The 25,316-nt window shown below is 34.8% G+C and overlaps 2 protein-coding genes across 3 annotated transcripts; both read right to left on the bottom strand.

The window, feature by feature from the left end:
• Positions 1–120: 120 nt before the first annotated feature.
• Positions 121–13,484, bottom strand: DL1C (DYNAMIN-like 1C). 2 transcript variants are annotated; one of them, XM_086453047.1, is made up of 16 exons: positions 13,193–13,484; positions 13,027–13,090; positions 12,798–12,905; positions 12,288–12,389; positions 8,519–8,569; positions 8,364–8,425; positions 7,422–7,512; positions 7,253–7,317; positions 6,873–7,067; positions 6,651–6,770; positions 6,480–6,550; positions 4,287–4,512; positions 3,893–3,943; positions 2,098–2,326; positions 1,675–1,814; positions 121–590 (listed from the first exon to the last, which is right to left on the bottom strand). In XM_086453047.1, the coding sequence occupies exons 1-16, from the start codon at positions 13,322–13,324 to the stop codon at positions 465–467; spliced, it is 1,833 nt and encodes a 610-aa protein (XP_086309173.1). In that variant the 5' UTR covers positions 13,325–13,484; the 3' UTR covers positions 121–464. The 2 variants fall into 2 exon arrangements, with proteins under 2 accessions (XP_086309173.1, XP_086309174.1); XM_086453048.1 differs by lacking the exons at positions 12,288–12,389; positions 12,798–12,905; positions 13,027–13,090; positions 13,193–13,484 and adding an exon at positions 9,830–9,977.
• Positions 13,485–14,631: 1,147 nt separating this feature from the next.
• On the bottom strand, positions 14,632–22,441 carry LOC147393984 (microtubule-associated protein 70-2-like). Its single transcript, XM_086453499.1, has 11 exons — positions 21,726–22,441; positions 21,553–21,638; positions 20,659–20,724; positions 20,392–20,562; positions 19,760–19,930; positions 19,506–19,661; positions 19,271–19,417; positions 18,752–18,823; positions 18,067–18,609; positions 17,780–17,967; positions 14,632–15,114 (listed from the first exon to the last, which is right to left on the bottom strand). Exons 1-11 carry the CDS (start codon positions 21,976–21,978, stop codon positions 15,075–15,077), a joined length of 1,893 nt encoding a protein of 630 aa, XP_086309625.1. The 5' UTR covers positions 21,979–22,441; the 3' UTR covers positions 14,632–15,074.
• Positions 22,442–25,316: the final 2,875 nt, after the last annotated feature.

Genomic DNA, 25,316 nt, shown 5'->3' with positions numbered 1-25,316 from the left:
TTCTTTTAGAAACTTTAATATAACATAATACATCAATTATCAAAAACTCAGATTCAATCAATTATCAGAAACTCCAAAAGGGTGAATTACAAATAAAGCCTAAATGGAATTCCAATCAAATAGAAGAAAATCAATGGAAGTCCTTTGTCCATGTATGCATGTTCAAATACACTATTGAAAATGCCAACTTTTGTAAGTTGGTAAAATCTGTGAGTGGTAATAATACAAAGACCAGGGATAAAAAAAATCCCGCCTTCATTGCTTAATTGATAAAAATTGAAAAAGGGAATCGAAAAATAATTCGTTGGAACCCCAATTGCCGAGGGGTCTTTGAAATTTGAATGAATGTCGGTTTTATTAAATTTTTATTTCAAGTACAAAAAGAATGTGATTAGTCACTTGAAGGACCGATCTCTATTGCTTCCAACTGTTTGCAAGCTCACACGTTTGTATAAGACTGCTCCTCATTTCCATGCCACTGAGTCAATTTCATCCCTAGCTGACTTGTACAGCTCGAGCCTCTTAGCTATGGAATCTCTCTTCTCCATGAGTGCTGGGTCCTCATCTAACATTGCACCTAGTTGCTTCTTCTGCAAATAAAATCGACATCATGTCAGCTTAGATTTTATTCATTTATTTATTTAAACTTAGCAGGCTCTCCCCAAGTTTGTTTGAGTAGCTTAGTTGGTCCAATAGGCAATAACTAAGAGAAAATCAAATGAGATGGTTTGGGTATGTTCAATGAAGGCCAACTACAGCACACCACTTAGAATAAATATTCGAGTTGAAGGTCCTAAAAGTATGAAAGAGGAGACCCAAAGGAACATGGATGGGGATATTGAAAGCAGATATAGTCATGTTCAACAACAAAAAACTTAGCCGAACCTAAATCTTTGGGATAAGGCTTTGTTAGTATAGTTCATTGCTCAATTGTTTAATTTACGTGGAAGAAATCCTGAGTGAGAATGTTCATGCTGTTGAAGGTTTTCTGACACAGACACACAAACACCAAAAAAAAAAGAAAAAAAAAAACTCCTATATAAAATAGATCAATGTTTTTTTTTTGTCCCTAAGTTTTTCTTATATATCACTTTTGTTATTTACTGTATTTAGCGTTCTTTTGAACTGCCATGCCTATACGTTTGATAACATTGTTTAGACTTTAGAGAATTTTACTGATTAAATCCATATTATTAGCATTCTAAATCTGCCTTCACCGACTAATTTCTAACCCCTAACTCGCTTGCTTGTCCGAAAAGAAAAAAAGTCTATTTCAAGTTTTAATTCCATATTTATTTCTTAAGTGACTAAACCCGGCCAGTTCCTATTCCCACAAATGCAAAGAATTCTATTCAGATTTGAATTATTCTCCTCCACAAACTATTCCTATCTAATCCTTCAAAAAACCACTCCTAAATTCATCCTACCATTCAAAGACACTCAGCCATGCTTGTTTTGGTACAGATTTAAGGATTGTTACTGTTGTAATCTATTTAAGGTTTTTAAAGATGGTTTCTAAGATTGTAAAAGAGGAACCGAAGGAGGGAACGAAAAAAATTAAGATAATTTCCCTCTTTTAGGACAGTAGACTCCGATTTGTGAAATCAGACTAGTGTTAAGATGTCCGGGTTGAGCTTGGACAACAACTCAAAATTATGGTTCTAGAAACTGTACCTCCCTCCGCCCAACTTGAGTATAAAAATGATTGAGAAGTGCCCGCTTGGCCTCTCGGACTTGACAGTAAACAACGGCTTTGGGGATGGAATTCTTCAGCGTCTCACAAATCATGCCCACATAAGAAGAGACATTAGATCCTGTAACCAGATATCATGCAATGCATGTTAGTAGTAGGAAAGTTTTGAATGGTAATTACGTGCAAGGTTCAAAATCTTGTCTCGAGGCAATAACTCGACCTAGACACTCCAAAAGATTCCTGAAACATTCAATGTTTCATTCCAGACTTCCAGTCTTGGATAAAATTGGAATGTCTTAACTCTTAACATTTCAAGACGGTACAAAACTTTAACCATGATTACATGAAACATCAAAGTGCCATGTGTGATGACACAACTATAGCAAGGCAAAGAGGATGCATACCAATCCTTCGGAGATGGTTTTCTGAGTACCGATCCATATTTGGGGCTGTGGTGTTTGCACCCTTCTCTGGTTCAAGGGGAAGCTTCCGGAAGAATTCCACGGTCAGATAACTGGACTCCATTTCGACCAGTCGTAGAACGGTTTTCCGGCTATCTTCACGGAATCTTTCCAAGGCTTCTGTTGCTGCAGCTGCTATGTCAGCTTGAAGTGAGGGAAACCGCTTCAATTCCTGGAAATGTAAAACAGCATAACCAGGAAGCCAGAGAATTATATTCAGTAATGGGAAGTTCTAACCCCTAATGATGTACATTTACGATGCATAAAATTGAGGGGCTTGCACATATGATGTACATAACGATGCTTTACTTTATGCACATATTTAGAGGGTATAAATATTTCCTTCTCTTTTTAAGTGCATTTTTATCCACATTGACTTTTGAGAGGCAAACCATGGAGACGATATTTTGGTCAAGTTTGGTAATTTTGTGAATGAGTTGTCTACATGCAGTCAGTTGCCCAAGATCTCTCTTCAATACCATCGAAGAGCTATTGAAAGTGTGTCAATATTTACTTTCACTATCTCAACCACGTTCTTTGGGTCTTCCTCTCACCTTGTTAGTACCTCCAACTTGCATATTCCTTCTATCTGGGGCTGTGATCGGCCCTCGTTGTACGTGCCCAATCCATCTCAATTGACTTTTCTCAATTTATCGCTAATTGGAGCTATTCCTACATTTTCTTGAATTCCTTCATTTCTAATTTTATCTTACCTAGTCTTTCCACTCATCTATCTTGACATCCTCATCTCTGCTACACTCAATCTATTAACATGATGCTTCTTGGCTGTCCAACATTCAACTCCATAAAGCATAGCTGGTCTTACTACCATCTTAGAAAGTTTCCCTTTTAAGTTGATTGGTATATACTGGTCACATGGCACTCCAGATGCATGCCTCTTCTTCAACACCCAGCTTTGGTTCGATGTGCAGCTTCAACATTTAGACACCAACACATTTTTATGTTCAAATTAGCTTTCTTTGAAGCTAGGATGGGGATTCACCATACTCCAATTTTACCATCCAAATAATTTTATGATATTTTTCCTTCTTTTTTGTAGTATAAAAAAGAAAGTTCCACCGGGAATGCAACTTACGAATTGTAGTAAGCACCGACAAACATATTTGTAGCACATATGAAAGGGCATCATTAACATATTCATGTACACGTGGGACAAACCAACTGGTCTAGTGACAAGAGAGAGTGAATTCCATGTGTATTAGTTCTTTAAAAAATAAAGGGTGTTTAGGTGCCTTAAAAATTGAATTTGCTAATTAGTAAATTTCAAAAATAAATTGAGTGGAAAGACAGGAAGACAAAGAACCTCTGAGGAACCTAGAGAAACTCCAATAGGTAATAATGGAGATTAATTGAGATGTTTTGCTCATTTACAAAGAACGAAAGGTAGCAGACTGGTTCATAATCAAGGCTAGCTCAAAAAAGGCATTTAATACCAATGACTTGACTGCATACCCTTGAACAGAACATGCCCTACACATTGGAAATGTGGAAAAGGATGTGTAGCCAACTCCACAAATAATTGGAACAGAAAAGATACAACTGATAGGTAACAAAAATTCATTGCTAATGTATAATGCGAATACAGATATTATTTGAAAAAACCGAAGTACAGAATGCTCACTCCAAGAAAACCAACTACATGACTGGTAAAGAATCTTGTGACAAAACTCTAAACGCAGCTCAAGAAAACAGTTTTCTACAACTACATATTGCTCACCTCTGTCTCAGCTATAGACTTTCGAACAAGTTCTTTAAGGACAAAGTGTACCTGAAAAGAAAAAGTGTATCAATGAGGGTTTTTTTTTTCTTTTTCAATAAATTAATTCAGATTTAAATCTCTGAAACAAAAGGACATTGATTTATAATTTTTGGAGAAATTTCAATCAACATTACATAAATAATATTGACCATTTTACTAATAATGGGTCATGTAACCAACAAAAATGACAAAAAAATTTGAGAACGACACTGAATTAACCTCCAAGTTCTAACAGATACATGACAACAATTACATGCAAACTAACAACCAACCAACCTTCTGCATTAACATAGAACTCAGATATATCCATGCAAACATAAAGCATATAAAGAGGGTAAAGCTAGAGCATTACAGCATCCACTGAGGCTTCAGCTGGGCCTTTAAAGAAGCTAAGAGAGCCATCGATGAGCCTTCTATATCCTTGTTCTGGGGCAATTAAATGGGGCTGATAACCATCTGCCTCCGAAACAACTTTTCGAACATTTTGTAAAGAAAGATGACGATCAAAAGGGAGCTTTTTCAGAGCAGCTGGAAGTTGGTTGTCGAAAACCAAATATATCCGATCTCCGCCAGGTCGTCTAAGGCAACAAGTTATCGGTTAGTTATATTGTCTTCAAAGAGAGAGACCAAACATCATGTTAACAATGTAGAAAATCTATGTGAATTCAAGAGATTTGTTTTTGGTATAAAGTTTGTTAATAAGGGAATAAAAGGTACATAGGTGGTCGAGGAGACCTGTCCCATTCAAGTTTCATATTATTAGGCCATAGCCTTACAAGTTGAATCCTACCCGATTGGTAAGTTTTCAAAGAAGACACCCTTAAACTCCTTAAATTACTTGCACCAAAAGACAGCAAGCTCATAATACAAATTATGACATCTGGTAATAATTGCTCATTCCCCTTTGAAAACTTGGCTACTCCTTCCAGAGTTCCCAACAAACAACAAAAGGGTCGAGCACCAATACACCATAGTATTGTTTTGTTTTCCCGGAAAAGTCCATGAATGCCAACTCTCAAAAAGGGATATAACAAACTCCTCAAATAACTTACACCCAAAGATCATCAAGCTCATATACTAATAATGACATCTGATAGTCATTCCTCATTTCTTTCAAAAATTCAGTTATTCCTCTCCTTCTAATGTCCCCAACAGACCAAAAAGGGGTCAAGCATTATATAAGTCTTTCTTGTCCAATAAAATCCCATGAATTCCAACTCTCGGACAAGGATATAACTGAAATAGGAAAACAACCGGAATTATGGAACAATGACATAAAATGGGATCACACCAAGAAGACTAATTGGAGGAAAATCTGATTGATCTTCGAACCCAACGTTTTTCGGGATCAAAGAAATGAAGGTGACATTAGAACAATTGTCCAGAAAACCCCCCTCTTAAAATACCTTGACCACTTTCATAAGGTCAACCTTGACAATGTCTCCACACACACTGAAAAAGATCATTGAGAAGCCATTTGGACTCGGTACCTTTTCCCCATTCATTTTAGCCATGGTAACTAAGTCAAGGATTGGAAATAATTTGGCAAGAGACCTCAAAAAAAGATGGCAAAAGTTAGGAAAACATAGGATAAACTAGAATATAATTGTATTAAATAAAAAAAATATGCATTTAATATTTTAAAATATTACAAGGAAAAGTAATACTTAAAATTTCTAAAAACAAAAATAATCTGTGATTTTTTCAAAAAAAAAAATCAATTAAATCACGATTATTTGTGATTTTTTGAAAACTCGGACTTTTTCAAAAAACTTCATGATTTTTTGAGAAAATCATGATTTAATTGAAAACTATTAAAATCGTGATTTAATCGCGATTTTTTAAAAAACTCGCAGATTTTTGAAACTATAATGTTAACAATGGTTTGGCAATACCTAATCCTCTTCAAATGGTCTCTTTATCCAATGCCTGTTGGTTGTTGGGGCATTGCAAAAGGACAGGTTATCTAGGAATGTCCTTGCTAATACATCTTTGAGTATAACTTATAAAATTCCAACACTTCATGCCTAATCTCCTCCTCATCTTCCTAGACTGTACCATTGACCTTGAGGTTCGAGATATGATTGTTATTCCTATGAAAGCAAGCCATTATATGAAAGAATGTTGTATTGTTATCCCCATCTTTTGGTCATTTCACCCTTGACTTTTGTCTTTAGCTCACTTCTTCCATAACTGTTATCTTCTAAAATCATAAGTGACATGGAGTCATCATGGTTCAGTTGTGCAGATTCAAAATAGGATTATCTTTGTTATATAATGAAAAGCATTGTAAGTATTAGTAAATGTTGCCTCAAACACAACAATAGCTTTCATTGATAAAGAAAATAAAGTACTTTCTATTTCTAAATATATGATTTTTAATCAGACAAACTATCTATTATCAGACTCAATAAACACAAAACAATCTGTAAAGCTTAAGTATTTATTATTATTATTATTTTTTTGGTATCAACTAGTCGACTAAGCACTTAATAAACACAAAAGAAAACGAGATTTAATACACAATGATGTTTGATGTATTTACCCGCCATCCAGATGCTCCTTAAATACGCGGTCAAATGCACGACACATCTCCAAAATTGTGTACAGCTGAGCCTGCATATACGGATGACATACTTCAAATGACCAAAATCAGGTAAAAAAACCTTTCAAAAATAGTTAAAAATTTATTATATAAAAGGTCCTTAATTATTACCCCTGCATCTACTCCGATAGGCCTGCCAAGATGGTTCAGCTCTGCTTCAAGCTCATCAATTGTCTTATTGATTAAAGCAATGATACTTGGTATGCGCTGCCTGATTACAGTCTCCAAATGCTGATGAAAAATTACTTCTTGGTAAGAGAGGATACAAAGATTCAAAAATCCATACTGAGCAGAAATAAGGCAAATTTCCAGTATATTTTATTGGGATTCTACCTTAGATAAAAGTTTCGCAAGATATTCCGAGCCCATTTTGTTAGCCAAGTGTCCATAATCAGGGCTAGACTCGAAATATTCACGCTCCCTTCGACGAGCAGCAATCATATCAACATTCTTATTGATATCAGCTTGTGAACGGTTAACAATTCCAACCCACGGGTGCTGAAGCCTGTATGATCTTCCTTCAAGAACCTTACACATTCATAATCAAAAGTAAATTCATGTTTTAGTGTAGAGTCTGCTACCACATACAAGAAAAAGAAAAAAAAACAAAGATAGAGAGCATGCAAAGCCCCTGACATGTAAAGTCTATGCTAATTCTTGTAAAAATAAGTATAGTCTCAGCAATTGTACACAATTTCAAACCAAAACCTTACATCCAGAGCATTGGTACCCTTGTCCATAAGGTCGAGCTTTGTTAAGACTCCAAATGTTCTTTCACCTAAACAGGGAAATAAAAATACAATCACTAAATAAATCATCATCATTGTGAACCCATGTGTCTCATTATATAGAAAGAAAAAGTCTAAAACAACTTCATGGAACCTGAAGGATCAACTTCTTTTGCTAGTTTTATAGCATCGGAAGTCGCAATATCTTGATTAGCAGGAGAAATGGCCAGTATAATGCAATTGGGCTACAAAACCAGAACAGGTCATAAGATAAAGAGTATGGAAGAATTTGAGAATGCAGCTATAAATGGTTATCCATATAATTCGGAGCAATCCATACAATTACAAGATGAAGCAATTGCTTATAGATTGAGAAGGAATTTCAGGGAACGCAAACATTCATTTAAAGAAAGAGAAATTTAAGATCCCCATCAGGCAGCCATGAAGGAAGGACAATCATTGTTATAGCCCACACCATGGTTTGTCTTGTTCATGGACGAGACAAACCATTTAACTCGGTTTACAATTATTTATTCATATATATTTATATAAAAATAATTATAAATTTGTTTTATAATATAAAATATATTAGAAGATGTTTGGTCAAAAAATCATATTTTATTTATATAATATATATTTAAATACTAAAAAGATAATTATTTTAAATAAAATATACAAAATCCCGATTGACTTGTCCAAGTCAGTCATGTCATTTAACTCGCAAGATACGGCATAGTTGAGATGCCATGTCTATCCGTCTCATTCATGGATGATACCGAGATTAGAAACCAAGGCCCACATGAGGTTTCAGGGTTGGGAGCACCATTAAATTGGTTCCACCAATGAGATCTCCTAAATCAGACAACAAACTAATGATTAATCACATTTAATTAGCTTGAGTTTTGTCGGTTAGGTGGTATATGAAGAAATTTCGAGGAAAATAGTCCATAGATCAATCTGTTATTTTCATCCGATGCTAGATTAGGAACCTCTGCTCTTAAAGGAAAAACTGGAATCAAATAGTGAACAAACACATAATAAAGGAAGATTCAGCTTTTGAAATTTATTGATCCCACAGAAAATATAGTATGCTTACTTTTTCAACATATGAGCGGACCATGTTATCAATATCTTCAACAATGCTGTCTGGCTGTCCCTCTGTAAAGGCCAAAATCATCATCAATTAATAAGAAAGAAGAGATTATAGCTTAGCTTCATATAATACCAAAACAATGCTACTGAGAAAATTACCTGTGGCAACCTTTGTCATCCCAGGTAGATCAATGAGGGTCAAGTTCACAACTGCCAAAGAAAATAATGCCATTAATAAGCATAAAGACTAATAAAGAATTCAAAAAAGAGAGGGAATGATACATTTCAGGAAGGGAAGGACAACCAAATTTCCTGTTGTGTAACGAAGTAATTAAGAACTAAATTATTGAAACAAAACCCAACTATATGGATGCAAATATTTTAACTGTCTCAAATAAAGAACCAAAGTTTCAATTAGTCATTAAGAAAGAATCATATAAACTCAATGCCCAAGAATCTCAAGATCTATACTTAGTTTGCATCTCTTGAGAGTGAATGCTTATATATGATTATGGATTGACTTTTAAGGTGGGTTTCACGACAAAGTTAGCTTGAGGATAATAAGCCAAAACTTTGTGACACCCCACACAGTTATTTTTTACTTCTGCAAGATCAGTTTTGATTTCTTCTTTTTTTCTCCCTCTTTTGTGAAGTTGAAGCTGGCTTTTGTTAAAACCCATTCTTAAGCAGTAACCGATCTTTTTTTTTCCTTTTTTTTGATAAATCAACTGTAACTTATCTTCAACAATAGTAATTTCTTGTTAAAGGTAAATGCATTGTTAAATAAAAGGGAAAAAATGCAAGAAGAGAGGAAGACCCTCACCTACTTCCTTATGAGTTAAGACACATGCAACTCCCACAGTTGGGAATGGTATCTAGTCCTGTTTACAAGAACATCCTATCTGAAAATCACCTCTCCTTTTTTAAGTACAGAAATTTTATTAAAGGAAAGAAGAGAGGTCGAGGACATCAACTCAAAGGATACAAAACATCACAACAACAAGGAGCAACCAAAAATCCCTTATCTGAAAATCACCTCTTCAAAACATTTATCCTTCTCCTCTAAGTCTGTTCAAGATGAAGACCAGTAATACATCAAAGCTTTGAGTCTAAGACTACTTTTTCAAGTCCCTCTACCTTTTCTTTGACAATTTTCCTATCTCACTCCTACCATATTCTCAGCACAAAGGAAGAAATCCTCATAACAAAGCACCCCAAGCACTAAAAACAGATATTGATCAAATTCAGATAAATTGAATACCAGCACTTGAAGCTGTCCAATGCATACAAAGTTCCCTAAGAAAGTCCCACAGACTTCACATAAGAAGCTATAATCAAGAAACAAATGATCCAACAATTATCCATTTGATTATGCATATTAGGAATTGTTAACCAGCCATCTATCCCAAAAGGTCGATGAATGAGCTGAACATCAATGAGAAGGTAAATAAGATTAGCCATCCAACTTACAAATTGAATCCCATTTGAAAAGAAAGTCTACAAACTTCAAAAAAAAAATTCTTGGCTTCCTCAAATAAATTATATAGAGGAATATAAAACCCAAGATGCTAATAATGATAACCTGGATCAATTGTTCTCTCATTTTAAAGACCCCAACAAACAACTAAAGGCAGTAGGTGTCATAGGATCCTCACTCTTCCCTAAAAGACATGTCCTTGCCAATTCTCAGAAAGCGAAGACTAAAAAAGAAAAACAACCAAAAAGGTGAATAGCAACAAGAAGTGAGTCCACACATCAAAAACAACATCACCATGGATTAGTATGTGGTTGATTGACTCTCCAAAAGATTTGCACAAGACAACAATCGACCAGAGTGAAATCACAGGACATCAGATTATCAATAGTTAGGATTTTATTTGTAGTCGTAGACCATGTGAAAAAAAAACTTGAAATAAATTTTTTGCTCCAAAAAGCAAATGATGGAAATTTAGATTGACTTGACACATACATTAGGGATAAATAGAAAGATTTGATCAATAATACCTTATTATTTGAGCTCACCCAAATTGGCCTATCCTCCTCACTTATGGATATGATAACATGGGATGATAGATCCCTTAGGCTGGAAACAAGGGGTATTTCCTAGTTGTTGAAGTTTCTTCTAAAGCCAAATTCCCAGTATAACTGGCTAATTTTTTCTGCAAAGGTGACAAGCCGCACCATCTATCCTCCCAGAAATGGATTTTATTACCTTTCCCTACCCTAAAGAGTATTCTTTTTCCGAAATCTGGAAAAAAAATTACATATCCCTTTCTAGATCTCTCACCTATAAGTTCCCATGACGATGTTCCACCCCGAACCTCCCTAGAGATTTTCTCAAAAATGCCACATTCATTTCTTTGAACTTATGTATAACCAACGAAAGACATACCAAGGGATAGTTTAAAACGAATCTATTTTTCCTTACAAGTGGTTCATGTGGTAATCATTTTTTTTTTCTTACGTGAAAGATTTTAAAAATAAGTACTAATCAAGAGAAAGGTTTTGCATCCAAGTGCCAAGATCTTAGCAATAAATGATCAAACGAAGTAGAAATGTTACTACTTGAAGAAAGACATAAGTTAAAATTGTTGTAGGATTCATAGTTAATATTATTTATTGGGTTTTGTTGGGGGCAAGATTTGAACTCAAGACCTTCTTTTCTCTTGAGTGTGGTAGGAGTAGGGTTTTTCCATTTTTGGTAAAACCTTAACTAAGAGAACATTTTCCTTATTTGTAATACTTGAAAAGTCAAAGATTCTTTTATTTACTTTCTCGTGAGAGTTGTAGAGATAAATGTTCCCACTCTCCTATTTCCTTGAGTGTGAGTGAGAAAGACAGTGGGTCTCACGTGCACATGGGGGCCCAAGGCACCATGGGACTGCTGCCCATTGTGTTTGGGGCCAACCCGTCGAAAACCCTTAGTGCGCATGCGCACGTAGGGGGGGTTGCAAATCTTGGATTTAAGCCTCACATGGGTGTGTGTGAAAGAGTCACTTTTGCTCAAATTTATTTGATCCTTTTTAATTAAACATCTCATCTCAACCGTTGCTCAAATTAATCTTTGTTGGATCCTCCAACGTTCAGAAACGGGCCAATCAATTAAGGCCCAAACGTCTTTCTCTTTAATCCATTGAACTGTTAGGCTTTAACTATTATAAAAGAGAAGTGTATCCTAAAGTTCTATACACAACAACACAGACTGCAGATAGAAACATTGTTTTGCTCTCACTCCCTTCCGTTCTTTTGCTATTCATCACTACTCATACACCGACTGATTTGATTGAGTTCGCCAAAGATCTGTTATTTCTGAGTGCGTGGTTAACAGACTTGTGACTGTTGAATCTTGGAAACCAATCGCCTGAGACTGACTGCATTGTGAATATCATCCTAAGGAGGTGAAATTGATTTTAAGGACAATGACTTCTCCGTGCCACAATCACTCAATCAAACTGATAAGTTCATTCCAACTATTCTTACTATTAGATTTAGCATAGCCTATTTCTGATTCAGATTTATACATTAGGATCAACAAAAATAACAATCAATTTGCATTCCATCAGGTGCTTTGACTTAATCTAATCAGAGGCTGTATGATCAAACATTACATCATTATGAGTTGATATTTCAATCCATACTTTTTTCCTAAAGAAAAGATCAATGCATCAATCGTTCAATGATAAAATACAATAGTATGTACGACATTATGGTGGAAATTTAAATCAAAATTTCTAAATTACATGATATTAGCATCATAGGAGCTTAACATAAATTTAACTCCAGTTCAATATGCATTGAGAGGGAAAGAAAGTGTCATTTATGAAGCACAAAGTGCATGAATAGTACTCTCATGTAAGGGGAAGTTATAACATTTACACAATCCAAATGCAGCAAGTAAATCAAGAAGTAGAGGCATATAAATACAAACCATTTGGTGAATAAATGCTTAGATGGATTGGAATGTTGGAGATGTGCTTTGATTTTCCAGTTATACGATCAGTTTCATCCTGGATCTCCTTGCGCACAGCGGCTAAGCAATAAATAAATATAAAAAAAGTCATTGCTCAATACAATCTTTAATATTATAAATAATCTCAAAACGGGTAATAAAACATGACGACAAAAATAAGTGAACAATTCTTGGATATATTTCAATGCTTCCAAGTAAATTAACAGAAAACATGAATACCAACAATAATACTCAATTGTTTCAGCAAAGCACTTGCCTATGTGATTGAGTCCTACATATAACTCATAACTAAGATGAAAATTCTGGAATCTAGAATTAGAGTCTTAGAGATCCGATAATCTATCATTACGAAATGCCATCAATGGTGTGTATATGGTATCACATCAGCAGAATTCAGAAATATCAATCTAAAACTTTATCTTAATCAGATCAGATAAAGAGAAATCTACTCCTTTGATTTCTACATACCAAAATCATTAAACCTCTTCTTTGGTGCATGAAGAAACTCTCCATACTCTGACTTCCCCTCTTCCGTCTTGTGTAATTGCAACACCAAAGGCCGTCTCGTCACAATGCCTTATAATTCACAAACAGATTGTAAAATTTTCTTTCTTTTTCAGAAATGTAGATCTAAAAATCATTATATATATTTAAAAAAAAAAAGAATCTAAACTAAAACATTCCTAATCGACATTACCAGATCCTCGAGGCAGGAAATCCCTTCCAACAACGCTTTCCAAGACGGATGATTTCCCTGAACTCTAATTTTAAAGAAACAAATTTAATAAAATCAAAACAAGAACCCTAGAAAACAAATAAACATAAAGATGATAATAGAGAGAATTAATTTGTAGAAATTGAACCTGGCCTCCAACGACAGCTACGGAAGGCAAAGCTTCCCAAAGAGACATTCCTTCGCCGCCATGATCACCTAATACAGTGCAAGCTCGCTGGATTCGATTCACCAATCCAATTAAGCTCTCCATTGTCGCCATTTTTGGAGATCGAAATTGCTCAAGGATCTGAAAATCTCTACTATAACTGTTGTTAAAAAAATATCTGAAATTTAGATCCGATCGAGATCGAGATCCAGAGAGAGCAAATGCGTGAGATTTGATTTCCTATTTAATTGTAATATTTTTTACGGAGAAGAGAGGAGAGTGCTACAGAAAGAAGAAGAAAAAAAAAAACTAAAAACGGTTGAAGGCTGACAGTTTTTTTAAAACTCGAACGAGTCAGAAACCAGTCGAGCGAGGCGGAACGGAATCGGAGGCCAACCATACGATTTGCCATTGTAAATCGGTTGCTTCTAAATGTTTTTTAAAACCGGACCGAAACGGTGGTCCAACTGGATCCAACTGAATTTTGTAATAAAATTGGGTATTTTAGAAATATTACATTTTTATTATCAATATAAATGAAGATAATTTAGGGGAAAGTATGAGTTTTTCGTATATTTTTAATAATAATAATTAAAAAAGATATTTTGTAATTTACGAAAATGACCTTGATAATAGTAAGATAAAATATAAAAGTGAAAAGGCATTTTGGGGTTTTAAACAGATACCTCTATTCAGCCTTCTCTCATTGGTTCAGGTTTTGGTTACTCATGCAGAATGATTAATGGAAAAAAAAAAACAAACCATTATCCCAATTATTTAAAAACAAAATCCAACGAGTTGAGATTTATTCTCGAGATAAGTATGCAGAAGTGTTATCAAGAAACATATAAATCTTGATTGTGGGAATTCTTCTTTACATGGTCGAGATCGTGTGTTATCTCATGAGTCATTCTTCATGATCGATTGAAACCTGACCCTCTCATTATAGTATTAAAGATAAGCCAGTACAACAAAATTGAACTAAGGTATGTTTGCCCGTCGTCCAACCAATTTGAGGAAGTTTTTGTTAAATCATCGATTCGATTTGACTTTTAACATATTGGTCCAAATCGAAATGATATGTCAAATTTTTTAGAAACTCAACTGAGATCTGACCATGGTTTTTGTGGGAGAAAAAATTATCTAAGTCATTCCTTCCAAACTGATTCCTATAAAGGACACGTTGCATCGAAAATGAATTTTCTATGAACATATAAACCGTAAAAATAAATAAATAAAAAATGTAATCGACCATAAGACAAATAATTATAAAATTAAGTTTTTTTCATTTTATAAAAAAAAACCCAAAAAATTATATTGTATAATCCCTTATGCCAAATACAAAAGCACCTCCAACAAGTAACGAGGCACAAACACAACAGTTTCCAATATAAATAAATAACTCAGAAAGGACTAAGGGGGGAATAAACGACACAGCAGCCCATGAAAGCTCTTTTAACTTTTATCTGATTACAACAATATTCACAACCTTGAAAGAAACACACACTAAAACTGCAAATTACAAATAACCTATAAAAACAACCATACAGACACTAATTCTCAAAGAAATCCTTCAGAAAGTCAGCCCATCATCTTCAACATTCTTTCCGTTTTTGCTCTCTCTACTTTATAAAGTACAGGGGACAGTAGTTAAAGTTAGCAGCACACCGATTTCTTCCTTCGATCGTGAGACTCTCACTCTCTCTCTCTTTTTTTTTCACCAATTTTGAAGATCGTAGTTCCATCAGCATGCCGGTCATAATCCATGAATAAATCATGAATGAAGGAGAAATAAGGAAAAATAACAAGGAACAAGGCCTATGAGGATTACTCTTTACGGCTTCTACGATAGGGACACTAGTGATCATTGGATGTTGCGCATAAGCCCACTTCGAGATATATTTCTGTAGAGATGAAAGTGTCAAATTAGTTACTCCACAGAAGAACAAAAGAACAAAAAATCCACTAAGTGCATCGAAATAAACCAAATTAATAAAGATCATAACATAGCATCTACATATTGGTGGTCTGATACAGTCCAATGTGTGAACCAAATTTGTATTTTGCTCTTCGGCACATTGATTGATATTGAAATACAATCTGAGATCTACACGAGAGGAATCTCTCTTAGTCGCCAAGAACAGAAGGAAGTTCAAATTTAAAGCATAAGAGAGGATGCTGAAGATGAATAATAAAAATTGCATGGAATAGTAAGATGTCAGTTCATTCTTCGCACTGAAACGTCGAGTATGTATGGTGATTTGATGCCTTTTTTTTTTTTTGCTAGGCACACAACATTAGTGGTCAGTAATTAGTAGGTCAAAGCCACCGCCGTGGTATCAACGTCAGAGACTTATAACCAACTTAGCAAGCTGGCACCATCATAAATGAAATATGTTGAGAACACAAGAAATCATTTGACGGAGACCTGATGCACTCCTACCTGATTTGGTGTTTTTCTGTTTTGGTCTTGCTAATATTTTGAATTTTGATGAATGACAACTACTAAATAAGTGACATATAATGCGAAGGGCACAGTTTTCCACATGAAGGCAAACATAGTGGTTTAAACTGGATACATTCGGCAAATTCATGACGGTCGAATAGGTTTCATACAGATTGTAGATATTTTGAGACTTCTATGAGAAAACTGTTAAACAGCCATCAATTCTAAGTTTAAATAATACCACAATAGAAATATAGAAATCTTTACTTTTCTATAGCTCACGTAGAGACTGAAGCCTATTTATTGTTCTCTTCAGGCCATAGTATATATATGTAGGTCGTGTTCGGAGGACTTCTACTAGTGACGGTTATTTCTACATCTCTCGGATGCCATCCATTTTACAAGACACAACGGCATCTGGTGGTGTTGTAGAAAACATTGAAAAAATGGACAGCATCCGGGTGGTTGTGTAAAAATAGTTGTCAGCTTTAGATTTCCCCCTAACACATCCTATATATGTACTTTGCTTACTGTGGGTATCCCCAGTCCCCACCCTTCAGGTGAGACTAATCCCACGGTCACACGCACCGCGCTCCCCCAGAAAGTCCTACGTCCAACTATTGGATAAAAACTTTCGTACATTTTCTTAACCCATAGTTTCATTAATCACCACTCTTCTTCTACATTAACATCTACAAGACTACAAATCTGCAGCTATTCAAGCAAGAGCGGAGCCATGTAGGGGTGAGTGGAAAAAAAAAAAAACTAGGTCTATAGTGGCGGATATATCCACCACTATATGTTTGAAAGTTTGATGCCATCATTATTTTCACACTTCTCATAAATGGAAATGCATCAAACCATTTCCTTAAAATACACAAAGATGATATTTTATCTTTCAACCATCTTTTAGTAAAATAAAATTTATTATGAATTATATCTAATTACAAATATATAATACTTTTGTCAGTACTAACATGGAGATATGCCCTTGCACTCATGTGAAGCTTATTGAAGCAACTGAGAATCACAGACTACAACTAAATTCAACCATTATCCTATAATTTGATTTAGAAATAGCTCATCTACTTTTTAAAAGAGATAGTTCTAGAACGTAAGCAAAGCTTCAAAACTCTATTACAAGAAAGACTTGAGAGATTAATCTACATGAGATGTACACAATTCTATGCCTTATCATATACAAGTGTGTTGGTCTTAGTCATTTCTATCCTAGTTTTGTTTTGTTTTGTTTCTTGTTTAAAATAATAATCTTTGTACCAAAAAAAGTTCATTTGAATGAATTTCTTCTGTTATCTTGTACCTCACACACTCCTGTGAAAGTAACACTATCTTCGAAGAAAAAAAATACATGCACATTGCTCACGTGTTGTCTGACTTACATAAATAAACGCCATGTCACATTACATGATTATCACAACCTTCGTGCATATTACGGTTTGCTAGATATAACTACAACTAATTTAAAGCAATCAAAAAGGGTAAATATAATAAACATTGTAAAAAATAAAACCCTATATATAGTATAGTCTTAAAATAGACTTGAGAAATAGGAAGTGTGTTTCAACATCAATAGCACTACGTAAAAAAAAGGATAAATTCGGCGTCACAGTCCATTGAATTTAGCTAAATTTCGACGGATCTTAGCATCGAATTTACACCTTTTATCATGTAGTGTAGGAAAAAACAAAATACTTAACAAAAATTCAATTAATTTTTTTTTTAAGAAAAATCAATTTTATAAATGTCTCCATCTTAAATACATATGAATATTTCTTAAGGATAGTCGGAGCCTCCAACCAATTCAAGTTGCAGAAAGAATTAAGACTCATTATCAATAGAAACATGATTCAAACCAAGTCAATTTGTATTGTTTTGATTGGTAGAGAAGACTCATTAACTTATACTAAATCGAAGAGAGGATTGAGAAGGCATCACAGATTCGATATAACACCAGTACTAGAGTGTTTGACATGGGCAAAATTTTAGAAAATGGGAGCCCTTATTAAAATAAGTTCCAAAACACATCTTAGAAAACAAGTTACAGAGGAAGGAAAAAATGGTAACAGTACATCAAAAGTAAGATAATATTTGTATTAAAATACCTTCCCGGAAGCAACTGAGAACTGTTTACAGGACCCTTGGAACTACTGAGTCGCTTAGCCCTATTTTCATGTTCTTTCTCCACACGCATGGCAGCTACCTCCTTCTCCATGGAGGCCACTTCCCTTCTCATCTTCTTGGCCTCAACCCCCATTGCTTTGGTCAATGTATCTACCTTCTTTGCTAGCATCTGAACCATCATGGGTTGCAACCAAATGTTTTTATTTTTTGATAGATGCACAAAAACAAAAACAAATACAGAGAAAGGGGGGATGGTAAGGGAACTGACCTCAATAGCATCATCCTTGTCTTTAAGGCTTTGATCTTTTTCATGGACAGCTTTCCTCAAAGCTATGACCTCTTTTTGCAACATGTCATATAACAATACCGAGACACAATCCTCTCTATCAATGTTCAAAAAATCATTGGGCTTTTCATCTGGATTGCCTTTCCAAGCATTATTCACCTCACTGTCTCTGCTTCCTTCAGAGGATTTATTTAGTGAACAGTTTGGGCCAGTTCCATTTGAAAGGACGACTTTGCCCCTGTCTAATGACCTTGAACCTCCATCAAATGACTTTGATGACCCCTTCGCATGCTTCAATATCGTACTTGTGCTAGATGAAATTGAAGATCTCAACTGAAATGACGATGATCTCTTGGATACAAAGCCACTTGAGGTCAATTTAGAGACGGCGTCTGCTCCACCCAGGGATTGGCGACGTGAAGGCCCATTGCTGACACTTCTCCCCTCTAAAGTAGAGCGACTATTAACATTTGAGGGTCCTCTCAATCCTTCTTCTAATACTTTGAGCCGAAGTTGAAATTTTTCCTGAACAGTAGAAGAAAACACATTCCTAAATTCCTTTCATAGAGCAATTAGAAATGACTAAGGTAGATAATCCTAAATTCCTTTCATAGAACAATTAGAAATTACTAAGATAGATATCTATCACTGCAAAACCAAATATTACTTTTAACTGTGCTTCAGATTTTGAAGTTCGCTCTGCAATAGCAAGTTTTTCTCGAAGTTGCTGCATTTCTCCCTGTAACAATAGTTACAAAATAAATTAAGTGCCAAATGGATAAGCAAATGAGTTTTTTTTTTTGCTAGCAGCAGCAAATGAGTATTTGAACATGAAAAACACTTTCTTTTGGGCTCAAATGGATTACCAAATTAGCAATCCAACACCACAGCTCTCTACATTTCTTTTCATGGAAAAACTCAGATCCAAAAATAAAAAAGTGCTTCAACCAAGGTTTTGAAAATGGACGGCTACCGAACGCCCACCGAACTCTCAAATTTCAACTTAAAATTTAATGGTGAAAAATAATCTTTTTTAGGTTGATAGAATTTTGTCCTCTACATTCTTGTGGCATCGGATCATGATTTTGGATGCCAAAAGGTGAGCTCAACCCTTAGCAAGATTTCACAAGTTAGTAAGGCTAGTGTTACTCTTAAAACATTGGGGAAAAAAATTTTAAAATCAAACCTGCAAGAATTTTCGATCTTCAAGCCATTGTCTTACAGGCATCACTTTATCATTCGCATCTTTCCATTCGTTTGCTACCACTGTCGCAACCCTGTTTGCTGTGACCTTTGCTCGAGCCAGTTCCCTATCAATGGTTTTCCTCTCCTCCTGTGGAACAGAAACCAAACCAATTACGTAAGGGAAAAAGTCTGAGGTAACACAAGCCAAGTATTAATGTAGAAAATAGGGACATTACATTCATCTCCTGAACTTTCCGTTGGTAATCCCTCACAGCATTTGCTGCTGCACCACCAGCAAGAACAGCTTCTTCCAGTTCCCTTACAGTTTGACTCAGTTTTTCAACCTCTGCAACCTTTTGACGATGCATTTTGTCCAAGATCTTATTCTCTTCCTAGTGTATGCAATGCAAGCAGAAGATATATAAACTAAACACAATACGATTATGGATAGACTGGAAAAAAAAAAGCAGCACACATGATCCCATAATACCTGACAGATTTCAATTTGTTTCATTAATTCTTGATTCTTATTCTGAAGATCATCCACCATTGAGGCCTTTGCCAATGCAACCTGAACGGTTCTCTCTGCCTCAAGCAATGCTGCTTCTTTTGATTTGGTAAGGCGATCTAATGCCTTGTTGTCATCCTGCAGCTTTGCTATCTGCAACATAAGCAGGAGCTATTAATGATAGTTTCTTTTCTTAATTTATTAGAGAGCTGCTATTGGCATTCAAACTTTTACTTATTACACCCAAATTAAAAAAATCAATGGTTTAGAATAAATAAAAGTTGGGGTGCCAATAGAAACTCCCTCCCTCCCTCTGTTTAGATTTCTATTTGTTAGATTTAGGATTTTATATGAGCCTAATCCTAATCATAAACAACAGCTAAAGTTGTTTGAATGTGTTATCATGCCTTGTAATGTTGATGTAATAACTTGAACCAAACTTTTGTAATGTACGAATGGTATGCTTTAATCATTAATTAGGGTGTGATAAATAATTCAAGAAATTGGGTTGTAATAAGTAAAAAAGTTGGGGTGACAATAGCAACTCTCACATATTATCAGTATCATTTTCAAAATGGAATCACAGCATATATCAGAAGTAAAAGGCATAATACCTCCTGTTGAGCAAGCTTGAGATCTGCCTCCCATGGTGCAAGAATGGCTTCAATTGGAGGCATGTCGTCATCCTTTTGAGCAGCATGAACCCTTCGAAGAGTAGCTTCTGCAGCAAACTGAGCAGCCATCGACGACTTCTTCTCATCGTTGATTTTCTTAATTTCAAGATTCTACAAAAAAAAATTGCAAATCAAGCAAGGCTGAAAATAGGCGGAAAAAGAGATTTCTACAAAATAATAACAATATCAAGGAGTTTCAATCAAAACCTTGCTCTCTAGAAGAGATTCAGTCAACTTGAGCTTCTCCTCCACCTTTGTCAACTCTTCAGTAAGCTATATAACAACCAACCAATGCAAACAAAGGAAAAAACAAAAAGTCAGAAATTGCCCAAATTCTAGAAAAAGACGGATCTAAACCATTTTAACAGCGACCTCACAAACATAAACCGACACCAATGAAGTTATGAAATTCAAAAAGACAACATAGGGAAAAAAATAATAATAATAAGAGATGCAAGACAAGAATAGGAAGAAAAAAAGACAAAATAGAAGTGTTTGAGATACATAAATATGATGCATTACTCAAATATTGAAATTCAAAAAGACAACATAGGGAAAAAAAAAAAACACAAAAACAAAAAAAGCAAAGAACAAACCTTCAAAATGAAATAAAAAGACAACCTAAAAACTATACCCACTAATAAAAATGAAAAATAACTAAAAATAAAGGATGGATACATAAATACTGATGCAATACTCAAATATTAAAATTGAAAAGGACAACATTGGTGGAAAAAATAAGACCTTCAAAATGAAATAAAAAGACAATCTAAAAACTCTACCCACTAATAAAAAAGAAAAACAAACAAAAATAAAGGCTGGATCCTTCCTCTTTTTTCCATTGATTTCCATGGATCAAATTTGATTTGGACTAACACGTCTGAGCAAAAAAGTTTAATATCAAACATTAAAAGAATAAAAAAGTGAAATTTCCAACAAAATGGCCATCCAAACATACCCTAAAGGCTAAAGCTAGTGAATTTTATGCAAATAATGCCAACATGTAGAAAAACTGGAAAAATAAAGCTAATATGTAAAAGAAATTCAAATAAACAGAGAAAATTAGATTAAGAAAATCAGAGAAAATAAGGAAAAAATTACCTCTTCGACAGCTTTTTCTCTCAGACGTTCCTTGAACTTCAATGCCTTGATCTCCGCTTGTGCTTCTCCTAATTCCCGATCCTTATCTGCAAAAACAAGTAAAAAATTAACAGAAATTTGAGCAAAATGAGCGATTCTTCCTCAAATCTTGCAGATCAAATCTCATTTATAACCTCTGACTTCATTCTCCAAACGATTGAGCTCGACCTTCACTGGATCCGAACCGTGCAAGAGATTTATAAACTCATCCGAATCCAAGCTCGGACGAACTGAAACTCGCCTCCTCGTCGCCTTCCCTTCTCTAAAGGATCCAGAGACCGTTAATGGAGGCGTCGGTGCAATCTCATTGGTCATAGAACGACCATTGCCGCTGCAACTCAACTCCAGCATAGAAATACTCTCGCATACGCCGGGAAGATCGTCCATGACGGATCTGATGCGCTCACATCCGAATGTAATAAAATCCCCCAAAAATATCAAATCTTCATCAGTTACGATTCAAGGATTTAGGGTTTCTCTGCAGTAATTCTTGTTTCTAGGGTTTCAAGGATTTCTATTCAGAGATCCTGAGGAGAAAAAAAATAAAAAAAAAATCGAATCTTCACCAGCTCGGATTCAAGGATTTAGGGTTTCTCTGCAGTAATTCTTGTTCGCTAGGGTTTCCAGGATTTCAAATCAGAGATTTGGAGCAAATAAAAAATAAAAAATAAAAAATCAAGTCTTCATCAGCTCCTCTCTTTACTTCAACGAAAATCTCTCCTCTCTCTCTTCTTTGCTTTAAATCTTCTTCTCTTTCTACTGTTTCTCTCTCTAAATTTGTTTCTCGCCTCTCTCACTAAAATCTTGTTTTTCTCCCTCTTTTTCTCTCTCTCAAATACTAGACAGAAGTGAGTGTGTGCGACTGAGAGAAATGTCTTAAAAAAAGTTGATGGATTTGCTGTTGTAGGATAATACTATTAAGCTGTTAAATCAACAGAATACAGCCACGTGGATCTTTAAATAGAATTCTGAGTCATTAAAACGTCTCATCAGTTTTTTCCTCGTTTTCTCTCATAGGTGTCAAATAATATTACTGTATTATACACGTGTCAGATTTTGATTGATTTAACTGCTTAAAACTAGTACTTGTTAACAGCAAATCAACTGCTCGTGCGTGAAAGACGGGTTGGTCCGTTGGTGTATTAGTAGCATTTCAATGATCCAATAATATCATAACACGTGTCATTTACTTTAAAAATGTAATTATATTTCCAATCAGAGAATGCCACACGTATAGGTTTCATGGAAACTGTAATGGTTACGGGACTATGAGAGTTCCGCTCTCTTTTTTATTGGATTGTCTTTAATGTGGGCATAGTGCGTATTGCGCACATTTGCATGCCACGTCGGAGAGTCCTTTGTCGTGATTTAACGGCCCTTATACCAATAATGCCAGATTCTCGCTCCAGAAGTTGTAGATTATAAGTGTGTCTTCTTTTCGAAAACAACTACTTGTGTCAATGGGCTGGGTTCGGCTGGATCTATGCCCGACCCAGCCGTCCATAAATGGTCCAAAGTAGGGCAGGTGATGGATACCGGATTAGTACCAAACTGCTACCAATTCAAAAAAATTAGGGAAAATTACTTAAAAGACCCTGATGAAGGGATCTATTTTTAAATAATCCTTAAGTTTTGCCTGAAAACTTTATTAGGACATTTAGTAAATTTTTTATTTCTTAATGGTCCCTTATTATTAGTGAACTCACTACTTTCGTTTATTTATTGTCGAGTTCACCACTTTTTATTTACTGTCAAGCTTGATAATTTTTATTTACTGTCGAATTCATCACTTTATTGGTGAACTCATTATTTGAGTTTTTTCGACTAAACTACATGGAGAGATCGACTAAAAACTTGAGATAACGACTTGTTTATATGATTTCAACCCAAAAGAACCATTCTTGATCGATTTTCATCCAAAAGTTAAGGAAAAAAAAATGAAGAATTTTTAATTTTTTACATACATCTTTTTTTATTTATTATATAAGTTAAATTTTATTGATGGGATGATAAGAAGTCCTAAAAAAAAAAGTAGAAACAATTATCTTTTGCTACTAACAATATCTCACCTAAATAAGAAATTTTCAAAAAAGAATTCTCTAAATTCCTTAAACTGCTCACACACACACAAGATTAAAAATATTGAAAGTGAGTTCTTACAATGAGCTTTCTTTCTCATCAAATGTGCGCCCATTTCTTTCCTTCCACAACCTCCAACAAATTACAAAGGACGTGACTTTCCAAAGAGTCTTTAACCTACAAAAAAAGGAAGTATTCTTCCAAGTTACTAAAGAGCAATAAAAGAATGATGATCACATTCACATCAAGAAACCTTAAACAAAGATAGAAAAAAAAATGACCACACCTTGGAAGCCAATCCACAATGAATAAGAGGATAATCCACTGACTCCCCACTCATTTTTACATACACCTTCAAAATATTTTTAAAAAAATATCCTTGACAATAGCTTATTCTTCCTTCTTAAATCCATTTCGACAATTAGAGTCAATTGAGATGCCAAAAATCTAATTTTTTTAGATTAAAACGATGAGGTTTAATGGTTAGAACATTCAATCGTTAGAATGTGGGAGATGAGGCCCAAGGGCTGTTAAGAAAAAAAATTGACTAAGAGACCGCTCAAAACTTAGGGACTATTTAGAAAAAATTCCCTCCTCCAAGGTCCTTTAAGTAATTTTTCCAAAATTTTTGTAACCAGATCCAATCTGAGTAAACATTCACTCCAATCCAATCTGATCCATTAACTGCTAAACCTGTTTTCCCCTAAATCTATATATGTACAACGAAATTGAAAAATAAGGAAAAGTTAAATTTTTGTAACTTTAATAATAGAGTAAGTAATGTTATGTTATATATATATATATATATATAAAACACAATTGTAAAGTCCACAATTGCTGTAGTTTTGTGGGGATAAACTTTTATCTAACTACAGTTTTGTGAAGGTAAAAGTTTCATTGAACTACAATTTTGTAGGGCTATTCTATTTCTTTTCCTCTTTACCACCTATAACTTTACTATATTTTCTCTTTTAATCCTTTAACCCAATTATTTTTTTCATCTTATGCCTCCCTTAACCCCAATTTTTTTAATAATGCCCTTCCAACTTTAATTTTTTTTGCTTTTACCCCCTTAATCCCAAGGATGCCTGTGTCGTAAGCACTTGCACTCTAGTATGTATATACGTGTGTGTGTAAAAAAATATCAACTAATAAGATTGAGTCACGTAGATCAAAAATCAAATCATGAAGACTAGAGTTGAAAAATTCATATTCAACATGTGACAACCAACTGAAACCCGTGCGACATATGGCAAATGATTGAGCTGCACAACTCATGAGTGTGCAACGGGGCACAAACTAAGGATCGTCAGTTAAATATGCTGGTAAGTTATAAACTGCAAAATGGGGATCGTGATGAGAGCTCACAATCATCTTCCATACATAATATATAATAACCATTATTGAATTCAATGAGGAACGTTAGGACTCCTATTACTAAGGTCACTCTTAAAAAATTACTGTATGACTTTAGCATCGGAGAGTCTACTTTGTAGGGACTAACACCCTCATGTACCAAGTAACTTAGTCAATTCGAGATTCTTAGTCATTGACGAGTTCTCTTGAGGGGATTCATCGAAGTTCGTGTGGTCAGATAAAAAGGCCTCACAATATATATATATGTACACATGGGTCAAGTTGATGAC

The sequence above is a fragment of the Akebia trifoliata genome, chromosome 9 (genome assembly GCF_017979445.1).
Source record: "Akebia trifoliata isolate Shusen 1 chromosome 9, ASM1797944v1, whole genome shotgun sequence".
Classification (NCBI taxonomy): domain Eukaryota; kingdom Viridiplantae; phylum Streptophyta; class Magnoliopsida; order Ranunculales; family Lardizabalaceae; genus Akebia; species Akebia trifoliata.
The sequence above is the reverse complement of the archived record's forward strand: the minus strand, read 5'-3'. Positions and strand labels throughout refer to the sequence as shown.